The 14,869-nt window shown below is 39.6% G+C and overlaps 1 protein-coding gene across 1 annotated transcript in view; it reads right to left on the bottom strand.

Moving 5' to 3' along the window:
- Window positions 1-708: 708 nt before the first annotated feature.
- Window positions 709-14,869, bottom strand: part of LOC104139673 (opsin-5) — a 60,821-nt gene continuing 46,660 nt past the window's right edge. The window contains exons 8-12 of the mRNA XM_009667941.2: window positions 13,595-13,714; window positions 9,831-10,001; window positions 5,921-6,255; window positions 2,778-3,022; window positions 709-873 (exon numbers count right to left, since the gene is read on the bottom strand). Of these exons, the coding sequence (XP_009666236.1) occupies window positions 810-873; window positions 2,778-3,022; window positions 5,921-6,255; window positions 9,831-10,001; window positions 13,595-13,714 (935 nt within the window). The 3' untranslated portion in view covers window positions 709-809. The remainder of the gene's footprint in view (window positions 874-2,777; window positions 3,023-5,920; window positions 6,256-9,830; window positions 10,002-13,594; window positions 13,715-14,869) is intronic.

Genomic DNA, 14,869 nt, shown 5'->3' with positions numbered 1-14,869 from the left:
GAAAGCCAAAGAGATGGACAAAATACTGGTTTGTCCAGTTTAGCTTGTATGGGGCTGATTCCATTTAGGTTCTGATTTTTGATACACATAAAGTCATGATTCTGAATTGTTTGAATTAGTCTAATATTTGAGTAAGAGTTTTTCCTCTCTAACTCTCAAATACTGCCTATCTGTGATGTACAAGTGTGACTACATGAGCATTGCTTCTGATCTTGCCTGGATTAAAAAAAAATCTTTGAAAACAGAAGAATCGAAACCAAAGCGGTTTTGAGATGGCTTGTAGCCACAAGAGTTTGGAGGAATAGACATTCAAAAGGATAATTATTGGGGTTATTGCTGCCATGTTTCTCCAGCGGGTGATTCAGATAAACCAAGCTCCTGCTCTGATTTGTCCTCTACGGAATCCTTTCTCTCATGCTCTGGTTCTCCAGAGACTGTAGGAGTAGTCTAGGGAGATTAGCTTTAGCAGAGTAAAACTGGCCTTTGTGAACACTTCACTTTTCATGATGGGAAAAATAGCACATTTGTGAATCCTCAAAAAAAAAAAATTTTTTTCAAAGGCTCTCAAATGAAGTCAGAATTCTTATGTAAGTGAACCATCTCTGTTTCTTCTTCCTCTGAGCATTTGAAATATTTCCCCAGCTCTAATAACACTATTTTAATTAGTATTAAAAAAAAATACATTGTAGATAGGACGAGAGAGTAAAATAAAACTGTCGTCATGTTTTAATTTATTTACAGAAAGAGGAATTTGAGACAATATGATTGTTTGTCATCAGGTTTTCATCTGCTGTATATGAAATGAGCCTTCATACTTCCAGCTGGGTTTCATTCATTGCTGTCGAATCTCTATTTGCAGATATGGTATACATCCTATGGGAAAGAGGAAGCAGAGAAATTATGTTGCTTGAAACAAGCTAATGATTAAGTTCCCAGTGCCGGGAAGGGATTTTTCCAGAACATTTTGTTCCCCACACAGGCTTAGTAAACCCGTCCTTCGTTGGTGTGCTAACACAGACATTAAACGCAAATCCAGCCACTGAGGCCCTAGAGGCCTCCAAATGTGTGGACAAATGCTGTGGAGATGCAGAGGAGTAATAACGGCATCAATGTGGAAGGGACAGGAAGACGCCTATAAATTACTGACGTTTCCAATAGGTGCCAGAAATCAAGCTACACGCCCTTGTTTTCCATGTAAACATAAAGTGGAGGCACATATTGGTGGGAGGCTGACCAGAGTTAGATCTCATACTTGTGAGGGTGTGGATGAAAAGAGATTATAGCTGGAGGGTAAGTGGGGTGGCAGGTTGCCACTCTGGTAAATGAAGGTCCAAATAGCTTTATAGGGACCCTCACTCTTCTCCATTTCTCCACACTGCATGCAGATTTAGGCTTTATTTATTTATTCATTTTATTACCCTGAGTCTGAAACCTGTTTTTAAAATATGGCATTTTCCTACCAATAAGATTGCTCCTGCCTAATCAAAGTACCTAACATGAATAGTCTTGTCAGCTTCTCTCTTTTTTCTGTACGAGGAGAACAGAAGAGTACCTCAGAGTTGTCTCCTATTTGCCTAAAATTGCCAAGGTCCTTGGTAAACTATCACTCAGGCACCTCAGTTAAACGCGTGTAACGTATATAGGATCTGTTACGTTCTGATGTGATAAATCTGAACGTAAGGTCGTAGAACGCTACGCTAAGGGAAGTTGTGGAAGCCTGAGATATTGACACCTCCTCTGGACGCTACATTAAAAAAATGCTGGAATTGGTATGGGAACAACATGACTGATGAAATAGGCCTTCACGCCTCTAATAGGTGCAATACTGAGGCAAAAGCCAGGATTTTGAAGTAAATAATCCTCCTGGGATTTTAAGGATTTCCAGTCACTTAGATCTGGCAGGTCAGCTGTGGCCTTTATGCCAACCTACACTGTCATAGTAATAAATAATATTGTCTTATTTTAGGTCTATCAGAAAAGAAAAATATGTGTGACACACTACAGAGCTGAGAAGTCAATTTTTTTCCTGCATTTACACAGTAAGTATTTCCATGAACTCACTCCACTGACAGTCAGCACAGGTTTGCCACAAAGTTGTAGATAAAACAAAGACCTTATTACACTTTGTGCTTTGGGATTTTTTCTTTGGTGGAAGCGGAAAGACAGTTTGCCTTCCCCCCCTTCCTCTTCCTATGAATGATTAAAAATAGATGTAACCCTGATCTGAATAGGACAGGAGGGGAGTGAACAGCCATTTGGATTCTGCATATCTTCTAGACAGGAACAGACACAAACCTTGAGTGGTACCTAGACGGTTTCTGAGGAACTAACATCTCTCTCGGCTAACTCTGGATTTGAAAGGCCTGGTATTAACACATTAATTGTATAAGGGCTGAACACAATTCTCTCCCATTTACTTTACTAGGAATGGAGGTCATAAACACCTTCTAGAGGTGGCTTTTATGATGACATGAAAAAAAAAAAAGGAACAGGAGGGCAGGAAAATTGCCAGATTCAAAGGGATTTTTTCCCATTACATTAATGACTTTACAGATGGATCTGTAGTAACCATCTCCTTGCTTCTCCTTCACACAGCTAGAATCACCTCATGAAGTTTCCTGACAAGAAAGACCCTGCATGGGTCACGAACAGAAACAAGAAATAAGATCAGAAGAGCCATGACTCTGGGCAGATCTTATGTTGGGTAAATTTTTAGAACGGCTGTCTAGAGCACTGTATACTTAAAGATATCCTACTACTCAAAGAAAAAAAAATACCTGGATTTATTCAAAGAGTTCTTCTTCTTCAAAGTCTTCAATCCACCCGACCGGCAACAGGCAAACTTACAATCAATGACCTGGTAAATAATTGGGTTGTACATGGCTGCTGACTTTGCAAGCAAAGTTGGTACCACTGAAAACTGTACGGGAACTGAATCCGGCTGTCCGAACGCCGACCACACAGACACCACAGCATAAGGGATCCAGGCAATGAGGAATCCTGCACAGATCAACATTGCCACCTTGTGAGAGGAAAACAGAAAAGAGAGAAAGAAGTTAATCTAGCAGAGTTTTCCTTACTGACAGCACAGAGCTATGCAGAACGCCGGGGAATGTGCAACAGAGTGGAAAAATTGTAACCTACTTCAGATAAGTTTACAGCAGCAGGAACAAAAGCTGTCACACATTTCACATCTTTTTAATTTAGCTCCTGCTTGCCTTTGACTTGTCGCAGAATAGCTAGTAATTCTGTTACCACAGACCTTTTAAAATGCCATAAAGTCAGGCTAAACATGAGGAAAGTAAATGAGATCTCAGAAAATAATAAGTCCTTGACATCAAATTTAAATCATGTAAGGGGGGAAATCCTTTTAAAGAATAGAGACTCTCTTTTTTTTTTTTCTTTTTAAGAAAATTTAACATAGAAACGTGAAATACTTGGACAACTTTATGAAGATCCGAAATCATTTGAAATGAATGCTGGTTAAATTGGAAACATTTCCTGTAGAGTTGTTCTTTTTAGAGGTTAAAAGTGAGGAGTCTCTCACTTCTACATACTGGAAGAGGCTATCTTCTTACAATCAAATACTCCTTAGAGTTGTCAAAAAAAATTTTTTTTAATTCAGAATGAAACTGGCATGCAGAAGGAAAACAAAACATTAAAAGATCTAATCAAGGGCAAGTCTTCCACATTCTGGGTCATTTGAAATCAGATTCCAAATGTCATAAAACCAAAGAGTTTGAAGAAGTTTCCAGGACTGAAGTAGGTCCTGAAGGTACTTAGGAGCAGAGGATCCTGAAAGTGTCTGTAGGTGAGTGGGTTTAGGAAGGGATATTCCCGTCTATATCTATTGTAGCTCTTTCTTCTGTATCACCTAGAACCAGGCACTGAGACAAGAGCAAAAAGAGCTGGGATGAAGGAAAGAATAAGCTGCAATGTCCTAGTCTTCTATATATAGAAGGCTTCTTCCCCTCTCGTAGGCTATGCTGACACGGCACAGAGAAGATGTCAAAACCCAGTGCAACCGATAACCTGTCAGGGTGGATGACATCTATAAGAGAAGGAAGGAAAAGAGCTTGGCCAGATTAACTTCATCTTCTGCCTGCACCTGGGGTGGGGTCTGTGACCTATCTTCCAGTGGAAAAATGCCAATAATTTGAATCCTTTTCAGCATGGAAAAAAGCAAAAGTGAAGCCATTTAAGAAAGCACATGCTGTCAAGGCCCTAGGAATATCCATTACAATAGATAGAAATTTATGTATTTACCTGCATAAGCTGGAATTGAAATTAATGGGAATTTAATTGAGAGTGACAACTCTACTACATTATCTAGTGTTTCTTTTGCCAAATCATACTATGGACTTCGTACTCCATTAGAACCTGTAGATGTTTAGAAAAAACAAATGTCTACAGAACATTTTTGGTTGCAATTCCTGGTAAATGAGAAAAGCACTTCCTTATAATGTCAAGAAATGAGGTCACAGAAATATTTAACTTAAATATTAAATAAAATATATTCGGAGGCAAAATTTGTGATGCTTTTGTTTTACCCGAACCAGACTGACTGTGCTCAGTCACAGCATGACGTGGCTTCAAATCGCATCACATAATAACACATTCTGAAGAACATATTCCATCATACTGCTACCATTGACAGACTATTATTTAGCATCCTGACTGACGTGTACATGGCATAGTCATTTGGAAAGAAGCAATCAGCAGGTTTGCAACACAAAAGTCGCCAGCAAGCAAAAGTTTTAGGATATTGCATTGTCCTCAACCTTTGGTTCCACATCATGATGGCAACGTTACTGAGGGATAAATTTATGCTTTTATGCTCTTTTATTGTTCATCCCTTGAGATATGGTGCATATGAGCCAGGGATCGCAACCTCGTCCTATTTTAGAAGTTGTGCTGTGTAGCTGAATGGGTTGCAACGGAGACTCATTTTCCAACTTACATATAACCCAACATTAGTAGTATGTCTTTACCAGCTATATTGGCAGCACTAACTATACTGGTAGCAAGCTGAGCTTCCTAGATATGTTCTGGCACAATATTTCTTATTGCTATATGTCTTATAATTTCAGTTAAACTCCCCAAAATGTAATAAAATAAATGTTTGATCAGTCAAGCAAACATGTTGCTTGCCTCCCTCCTGACCTGGTTCAGAGAGGTCGGTGAATCTTTTACAACTAAGAAATCTCATTGTGCTTGTTATAAGTCTTTATCTTGAGCAAACTGCTGGCACAATAACCAGTATCAGCAAGGATTATGGCTGTCACCATTGCCAAACAGAAAAAGGGATTAAATCAGAAAGGGAAAATAAAGTATAGCCTGAGATGGCAAACAATTTTTATCACTTGTGTTCCTTTTTTTCAGCAGCTCATGGTTGAAACTAAATGATAAATTATTTGCAAAAGAACTGCAGTATCACAGGAGTGCCTTTTGTTTATATCTTCATTAATAAAGAAATATAAGCCATATGAAAGTTTTATTTCCTTGCTGCAACAATCTGTTTTTTATCTCTTTTTCTATTATAATTCCTGGGCACCTCAAATACCTTAAAATAACTCTTTACAACTGCTTCTGAAAGGTAAGGAAATTTTATGATGGGGAACAGGGCCACAGAGAGATTATATGACTTCGATAAGGTCATGCAGGAAGTCTATGGCAGAGCTTCAGACTGAATCATGATCTCAGGGACTCTGGTGCCCTAATCACAAAACTATGTTACAGCTCCCTTCTTATCCCACCTTGACAGAAGCGGAGGAGAAAGCTAGAACAACCACTTTCAGAGCATCATACTATCCACTCAACATAATAGACCTAGTACAGCATGGAACTAGATATTGCTGAATTTCTCCAAGCCTGTTTCTAGGATCTGACGAAGCAAACCGAGTTAAATCTTCCTACTCACCTTGGTCAGCTTCATTTCAAGTATGTGGCTGTTCTGAATCCTGGTATCATAGTGAGCAACCTCTTTGGTGGATGACTTGACTTTTAAAATGATTTTAACATAGGAAAACACAATCACTGCAGTTGGGAACAGGAGGCAAAAGAAAAGAATACTCAGAATAAAAGCCTGTCCAGCCACAGATGCCTGCGCCAGCCACCAGTCCAGAGTGCAGGAGGTCCCAAAAGGCTCAGGAGCATAATTCCCCACACCAGCAAAAGGCACCGTAGCCCAGAATGTAGCATAGGCCCAGATTACTGCCAGACAGATAAAGGCATGGTGTCTCTTAAGCCAGGTACCTGGAAAATAATTCAAGAGTTACAACTGCATGTCCATGCATATCTGACACAAGCTTGTCTTCTACACGCGCAGTAAGAGCTTGTTTGACAGCCACTGTAGGCTACAGTGATACCTGAGCCGGCCACCCCAAGATCCCTTTGTGCCTAATGGAGAGAAAATAGACATCTGTAGGGAGGGTTACACCTTACATATTTTAGACCTCTACTTTAAGTTGTGATAATTACAGCCTAAAAGAGACCTACAAAAGCAATGCAGATAGGTAGCTCAGATATGGTCACAGGCATGCGGTAAAGCAGTTTTCAAAACTGTTTTGTGATCTGTAGAGGTGTATTCCTAATGTGTTGGCCAGCTGACATGGTGATCTGACCCACATTCAGGACTAAGTTTTTTATTCAGCCCTTTCATTGTTCAGTGCAACAACTCGCTAACTGGAACTGCATGATGAAACTTACATGATTTCCTATTCCTGTTGTCATTTATTAGCTGGTTGAAGTTTGATCTCAAGACACTTCTCAGCATAAATCATTAACCCAAGGGATTGAAAAACAAGGCTGTACAGAGGAAATAACACACGGGTTTATTTTTACCTTGTCATTCTTTTCCTTTCTTTCATCTGCAAGAATAAGCATTTTGCCTAGCTATGTATATGAGACTCTGATTTATAAATAGATAATAATATATAAGTCACAAACATTGATTTTTGTATGTATTAAGCTCCATGTCCCCAAAAGCTTTCCCTCTTTGTGGAACACTGCATGAATACAGAATATGCGATAGGCCCTATCTTAGAGGACACTATTGAGTATAAACATAGAAAAGTTCTTACTTTATACAGGGAGAAAGGCAAATTAGCATCCATCTCCCAGATTTCACAAGCAGTTTGTCCCTCAAAACAGTTTTCCAGGTAAGGAGGTACTCATGAATTAGGAATAGTCGTAATTGTGTCATCTTAACTGTATTCCTCACTAGCTAGAGTTCTCGCCAAGAGTTTTGAGAACTGCCGTGTATTTCCTCATTCCCTGTACTGCACAACTTTTTTTTTTTAATATATCTGCCAAATGATCCCCACTCGCCAATGGCAGTAATTCCTCAAGTACATATGGCCAGAATTATTTGTAATAGATGTTTTCACATTTCCTTGCCCATTGGCTTTATTAAATGCTAATGACATGCATGGTATTGTGGGGTAGAATATCTTTTCACCGCCCATCTTACATACAATTCTACTTCAGGTAACAAAAGCTTCGATTTACAAGTTTTCCATCATCACCTATATTCAACATGTTGAATTCATATAGGAATTACCAAGTGACGTTCTATGACTTATGCAGAAACTCAGTTAAAAATGTTATGATAGCTCCTTCTACCTTAAAAGCTGTCATCTGTCTTCATTCCCCAGCCACTGACATAAAAGCAATGGCAGTTTCTGTTGGGTAGCTTTCTTCAGGTTTGAGAATGACTTAAAATAAAACTAAATTAAAACAAACGACTTCAATTTGAATGCAAATAGTGTCTCTTCTCCAGCCGAATTTACCCCTCTGGATCACTAGAAGGAAGATGAATAATGTGTTCGAGCACGATACCTGAGACACAGGAGCAAGGTATATTGAGGAAAAACTAGTGCAATAATAGTGTGAGGACCAAAATATCAGCTTTATTTTCACACCTATTGTGAAAACCTTCACATGGAAGAAGAGTATAGGAAAGGTCAGGTAGCAAATCCTAGGTCTCAGGAACATAAACCAAACCAAAAGTTCTCATACAGAAAAGGGTTAAGTTAACTTCCTAGACTGAGCATGCTACATATTTACTGCTCTCCATCATTGCTGGATTAGATCATGCTATCCGGAAAAGAGCAAGTCTCCAATTCAAGATGTAAAGTTATGCTGAGTAAATACTACTGATGGTTGACTAGTCTACAGACTAATGTCCAGGAAAAGATCTAGTTCAAACTCAATATGAAGCTGTGGGATCTTGTGGGATCTCCATATTTGGACAACAATGATCAGATAGCCCTTGATATGGAAAGTTTTAGTGTTCTGTCTCTCTTGAACTCAGATGTCATGCAAGATACCTAAATCTGTCCCAAGCACCAGAGAACTACTTTGACAAGACCCTTACAGAGAGAACTGAAATCCTGCTAAATGTGAGATGTTCCCTGCACTCATATTTAAGGAGAAAGAAAAAAAAAAAAGACATTCCAAGATCTGTGATAGCAGATCTCAGGGCAGTACTACATCTTTTAATTGACATAACGCTCAGCTATTGGACAGACCAGCTTACTCATACTTGTTAGCTGAAAACACTGCTTAAAATTTGAGATTGCATGACTGATACTTATGTCAGTATGAAGTGACCCATTGCATGTCCCTCAGTCACACAGGCAAGATGCTTCTCATATGAAAATTCGCTTTGAGTATTTCCCTTATTTTGTTGGGGAGTTTGTCACTTCCAATGCAAGAAAAAATATCTTTCCAAATTGTACTGAAATCCTTTAGCTGGAAAGAGTGGTGCATATAATACTTTATATTCAAAAGAGATTTAAAATATTGATGGATATGGTGATAACTGCTTTCATTGCTAAATTCATTTCATCCTCTCAAGATCCACCTTCATTTTAGAGAGACAATATCATATTTATTATTTCCTACTGCATGTCTAAATCTTGTAGATGCTTTAAGTACCTTACCACGTATCTTAAAGATGAATACTGCTGTGCGTTAGGCCATAAGACTCTACGAGAAGAGTAGTGCTTGAATCCATTAACTTCAACAGGCCTTGATAGGCACAAGGTGATTCACCCATGAGCAACTATTAAAACCCATGGCTTAAACCGACAATAGAGGGACAACAGAGAAGGGGATATAACCAGCAATATAAATTTAGCTGGGATTACTTGGGATATGAAAATATGTTTCTGCTATCTCTGTGTTCCTCTCCCTGTTTATCAAAAGCATTTTGAAGAGCTTATGTATAATTTCAGTCTAGAAAACGTGCATTACAGTGACAGGATAAAAAGCTTAAGATGCTTAATTTATCCAAGATGAGGTTAAGAGCACAGTTTTAGTGGTGGTAAAGGGCTTACGCAATCCAGTAACGGAAGTGTAACAAGATCCCACAGCTTCATATTGAGTTTGAACTAGATCTTTTCCTGGACATTAGTCTGTAGACTAATCAACCATCAGTAGTATTTACTCAGCATAACTTTACATCTTGAATTGGAGACTTGCTCTTTTCTGGATAGCATGATCTAATCCAAAAGAAGTTCTAATTTTGATTCAGAAACATTTGACAAAATTCTGACCTATATTATGCAGAAAGTCAGCATAGATGACCAAAATAGTTACTTCCGGTCTTGGAAATCCTTCACTAATTTATTCATATTGTATATTATTTGTAATGGCTGTTCATTTGATTCTTCTCTGATTTCACTCTACTTGGGAGGAGAAAATCATATGCAATTGTTTTCTATTCCTTACCCTGTTTGCTCACATGTCTAATAGCCTACGGCTTTTGAGGGGAGGGGGAGCAGGGAGAAGGGGTAGTATCACTTAAGATAGTTTTTCTTTCATACCATAAGACAAGTGACAGATTTTTAGGTATCTATCCAGGCTGACAGCTGTCATGGTGATAAGGCTCCCACAGCCAAAGAAGAAGCCAGCCCATCCGTACCAGCGGCAGCCCATCCATCCAAACACCCAGCGGTGAGAAAAGAAGGAAATGATACTGAAGGGTTTTCCTACAACTTCAAAAGGAGAAGAGAATGTCAGTTGAAATCCATCACTGCTAAAACCACCCTTTTTCAGAAAAACAAACCCCACCTTTGCCCAAAGCTGATACCAGTAAAAACGCAGAAATGTGTCTGCTTTGCAAAATGAAGCGAGCACTCCGGGCGCAACAGATGTGATGACTTGTGTGCCCTCCATTCACAGGGTTTAACCTAACAAGGCTTCACTGTTGCTTTACTGTGCAGACCACAAAAACTAGAAGTTAAACCCATACTACAGTACTGAGCCTTTACAAGCTCTTTCCATGAGGAAAACTTTAGAATACGGGTTAAGACCATATGCAGACACATGGTAGTTTACAAAGAGTATGGGTAAATCTGGACTTGAGGACAAACGGAGATCCAGTTAGGTTACATTCCTATAATCAGCCGAGTGTCTTCACAAACAGAGTAAAGAAATTTGCCTTCAAAGAGGACACTGCAAATGTGCCAAGGCCCAAAGATAGGATGCATCCTATGGTAAAGCGTCAAGTTAGGAAGGAAGATGGTGCTATAGTTGGAGCACGGACGTGTACTGTAGAGGGAGTAGTTTCAATTCCTGTCCATATCAAACACTTCCTAGGTCACCCTTAGCAAGTCAATTGGCCATAGATACTCAAAATTTTGAGCACCCCCACCTTAATTAGCCATCTGAACAGAAGGGAGCCAACTAACTCCTTGGGAGAAGCTGTCCTAGTGGCTCCCAAGCTCAGTTCTGTGTTTGTAAAAGCAGGTGGTATACTATGAAAGAAGTTAGATTAGATACTTTTTTCCATTCTAGCTTTAAAATAGCCTAACATTACTCATACTCTTCCAAACTTGCTCATTCCTACAATATTTGGGAAACTGAAAATTTCCAGCTGAAAATTTCTACCTTATAATGTTTATTTTTGTTTCAAACTGGACACATATGCACAAAAAAAAAAAACAATGTTAATGAAAGAGAAAACTCAAAAATTTACAATTTAGAAACATCAACATGTTTTCAGAATGCTTCATTTCTCCCTCTTGGGCTGACCTGAAGTGCTCAAAAGCCTGAACAGGTCAGCACTGAGCTACAACATTAAAATAACATTAAATATTTAACTTAACCTTCCTGTGACTGCATACTCCTGTAAGCACTTTGCTGGAGCATCTCAAGCAATTGAGAGCATCTCCGACTGCCCTCAGCCGGTTTCCCTGGCTGAACTTATAGTCTGTAACATTAACATAGCTCCGTAAATTCCTTTCTGGAAAGAGCGCAAAGGGTGCTTCTAGGGAACAGCACACAGCAAAAAAATAGTCTCCCAGACTCCAATCCCCACTAGGCACCTTTCAGATATAAACAGAGACACGAGTGTCTCGACTTTGTTGAAGTCATCTTAAGTAAAATATTTTGGATGGTTCTCCAGAATATTCCAATTTAGATTAAACTGACCTGAAAGTAAACATTCCATTTCATTCTCAACAGAAAAATAAAACAAATCTTGCAGAAAAGGGCTTTTGCTCCATTTTCTAATCCCCAAACTGTCATGATTGGAAAACCCTGAAAATGAGATTTATTTTAAAACAATGTATTTTGTCATTTTTTCTGTTACTGTGAGCCTGTAAGGAAAATCATGCCTGAGCCTGAAGGGCTTGATCAAGTCATATTTATAGGCTTTCCTCCAAGCAGAAGGAGTAAAAACACACATTCCTTTTTCAAGCAAAAGCAGATCTCAGAGATAAAGGCTTCATGAAAAGCATGAAATATGGCAAGGTCTAGGGTAAATCCCAAGAGTCAGTAGCTTAAATAATGTAAATTATTGCCAGCTGTAAAGGATACCATATTTATTTGAACAAAGCCAACTTGTCCACAGCAGCACAAGAATCAGAGCATGGCATTAGTCAAAAACAAGCCTGATTTAGTTTTAAACAAGCAGCTGGTGCCACCCTGTGGAAACCTACAGGAAGCAGAGCCACTTCAGAACCTATTTCTTAAAAAAGGGGCCAAGCCAAGTGTGTGAGATATAAAGATTTTGGGAGGAGTTCCATCCCCAATAGCTCCAACATGCAGAACATATCACATTTCTAGAGTTAACATCTTCCGTTAACAAAAAAAAAAAAAGGAAAGAAAAGCAACAAAAAGTAGGCATGGCTTTGCCAATTACAATTATTTTTAATTATGAATCTTTCACACACAGAAAATTTGAAATCCCCAAGGAAGAGAAGGTAACCAAGATCACATGGTATGTTGTTAACAGACATAGAAAGAGAAACCAGAAGAGCTTATCCTAAGATAGCAGTCCCAAACATGCCGCAGTTTGCATGTTAACAGCTTCTGTGGTTAAGGGTTATCTTTTAACCTTCCTGATAGCTGCGAAAATTCTCCTGGAACCCTCCATCTCTGTCAAATATGAGACTTGTAAATTGAGACTGGCTCTTAGCACATGGAGGAGATAAAAGCATCATGAGAGAGCTAAAAACCTGCCACTGTTTTGGGTTTTTTTTTTTTTTGCTTTCTTTTTTAAGTGAAGCACAAGGAATATTGGGGGCAGATGGAGTAGAGTGAAGCAGTGGTGGAGACGTGCTGTCTGAAGACAGGACACACTGTGCAGTTGTGGAAGTGGGCACTGGGAAATTGGGAATGAGCACAGGTGGAGAGAGTAGGATGGGCAGCATAGACATGTGCATATAGAAATATAGCCACCCTTCAGCTGCTCGGTGGTGTTTTATTAGTTACAGGTGTCTGCACCACAGAAGTGCGTCTGTGCTGTGCTGAGGAGACCCCACCATTGGCAGGGTCACATCGGCCTTCAAGCCTGCTATGGGTCATCTGCCATCCAGGACACCCTTTTCTAAAGGACATCCAGTCCTCCCCCTCATGTGTGTGCAGCCCTGTGCAGCTTAATAACATACGCAAAGAGCCAAAGAAATGATCTTCAAGGGCTCCGGGCTCCGCAGCTTTGTGCAAACCCTTCCAAAGCTGCCTCCTCTCATGCTGGTGAATGTCCCAGCTGTGGGTTTGAATGGAAATCCTTCCAGCAGGCTGATGCTTCTGTTACTCTATAGATTAATGCTAATCCTTATTTTCCTGACCCAAAGGGAAAAGAGGAAGGTAACTAGAGAGAAAATTGTTAGTTTTGAGAGGTTGATAGCCACTGGTATTTTCCAATTCTTTCCCTTTACCTTCCCCTCAGATTTGGCTAGATACATATTTCTGAAGCGCCCGGATCCCTCCTATAACACCCTACAGCAAGAAAACAAAATTTTCTCCAGTTGTAATAAAAAGCTGTTTTGTGCTTATCATACCAGGACGCACATGGGAGTCTTTGAAGGCCTGCCCAGTGCTGAAGTGAACAGGAGTTTTGCACGAGTCAGGATTGATAGATCCAATCCTATTTTTCCCTATGTTCTTGCCAATCCTTTCCATCAAGCTATTCAGGAATTTTATTTTCTATCCTTCTCTTTCATTTATATGCAAATAATAGAGCAGAAACATCAGTGATAAAAGGCATTTGGGGCTTCCCATGACTTCCAGAGGAACGTTTCTTACTGCTGCCAGAAAGAATGGTAGGAAGGTAAAAATTAATGAAATTAAAACATGAGATTACCTGAAATGCCCAGATCACACACTGCTAAATTAACAGTCATTATCTCAGCAGGTCTTAGCTTCTTTTTTCGCTTTGAGGACATAAAAATAACATACCCATTTCCCAGAGTTGAAAGAATCCCTATAACAAAAAAAGAAAAACAATCAAATTAGGATTCTTCTCAAAAACAGTAATATTGTATCTACCTTGTGAAATTCTCTGGTATTTTCTACCTGAATCTGTGGTCCCAGGGCTAGGCATTTTAATCTGAAATGCAATCATCTCCTCCTCATTACGTAGCTCATAGAAACATCTACCAGAGACCTCTCCCTCTTGTAACAAATGCCATTTTCCGTTTTGCTGCAGGCCATTGCCTTTACCACCTGAGCCTGCACAGTTATGGATTGAATGCGCTTAATAGAAACCCCATAATTCTTCTATTCTCATCAGCTCCATTTGTCTTATGTATGTTTATACAAGCACAATGATGACATTCAACTGTCATTGGCAATTACAAGGATCCCAACCACTAACCAACCTTAATTTCATTAAATGCTATAACTAAAGGTTGAGGGATACATTTCTAAAATAATGCTAGTTATTCATATTAATATAACATCATAAGCCTTACAATAGAAATTAATTTCTATCATAAGATGCAAGGATTTTTACCTTCCAGCTGAGTTCCCTGCACGAGGAGGAGTCCTGTCCTGTTCAGGCTGGTTGGGCTTTTTTACCCTTCAGCCACCACCCGAGGACACACGGAGCTTCTCCAGCAAGCAGCTGATCTACCATGGGGCTATTGCACTGACACCAAGACCTACAGGCTTCTCTACCCTCTTAAAGGAAGTTATTTCTTCAGTAACTGATATTTGAAAGAGTTGAGTCTGGCCTGGACATTTTGCAGGAGAAAAGCAGCAAAGGATGTAATACCAGTTTCAGAAAACGGAGTCTCACCCCCAAAGGTATAGCAGTTCTTGTCAGTCTGTGCTTCTACCCTAAAAGACTCCTAAATAACCCAGCTTTCCTCTGTTGGTGAGGCAGCCAATTCGCTTCTCGTGGTGCCTCCCAGCCTGCACGTTGCCCTGCTGGTGCAAAGCGCTTTATGGAGCCCCCGAACATGGCACATCCTGTGGCAAAATGGCAGCAGCTGCTGAAAACTCGTCCCAGCCAAGAGGTTTCCCACAGCAGAAAAAGCCCTTTTTACCTGGAAAAACATCACTCTGTGAAATATCTCTGTGGGGGATTCTGGTATTCCAAAAAAACACGACAATAAAAAAGTCTCTTTTTTTTCTT

Source organism: Struthio camelus, chromosome 3, assembly GCF_040807025.1.
Source record: "Struthio camelus isolate bStrCam1 chromosome 3, bStrCam1.hap1, whole genome shotgun sequence".
NCBI classification, from domain to species: Eukaryota; Metazoa; Chordata; class Aves; order Struthioniformes; family Struthionidae; genus Struthio; species Struthio camelus.
The sequence above is the reverse complement of the archived record's forward strand: the minus strand, read 5'-3'. Positions and strand labels throughout refer to the sequence as shown.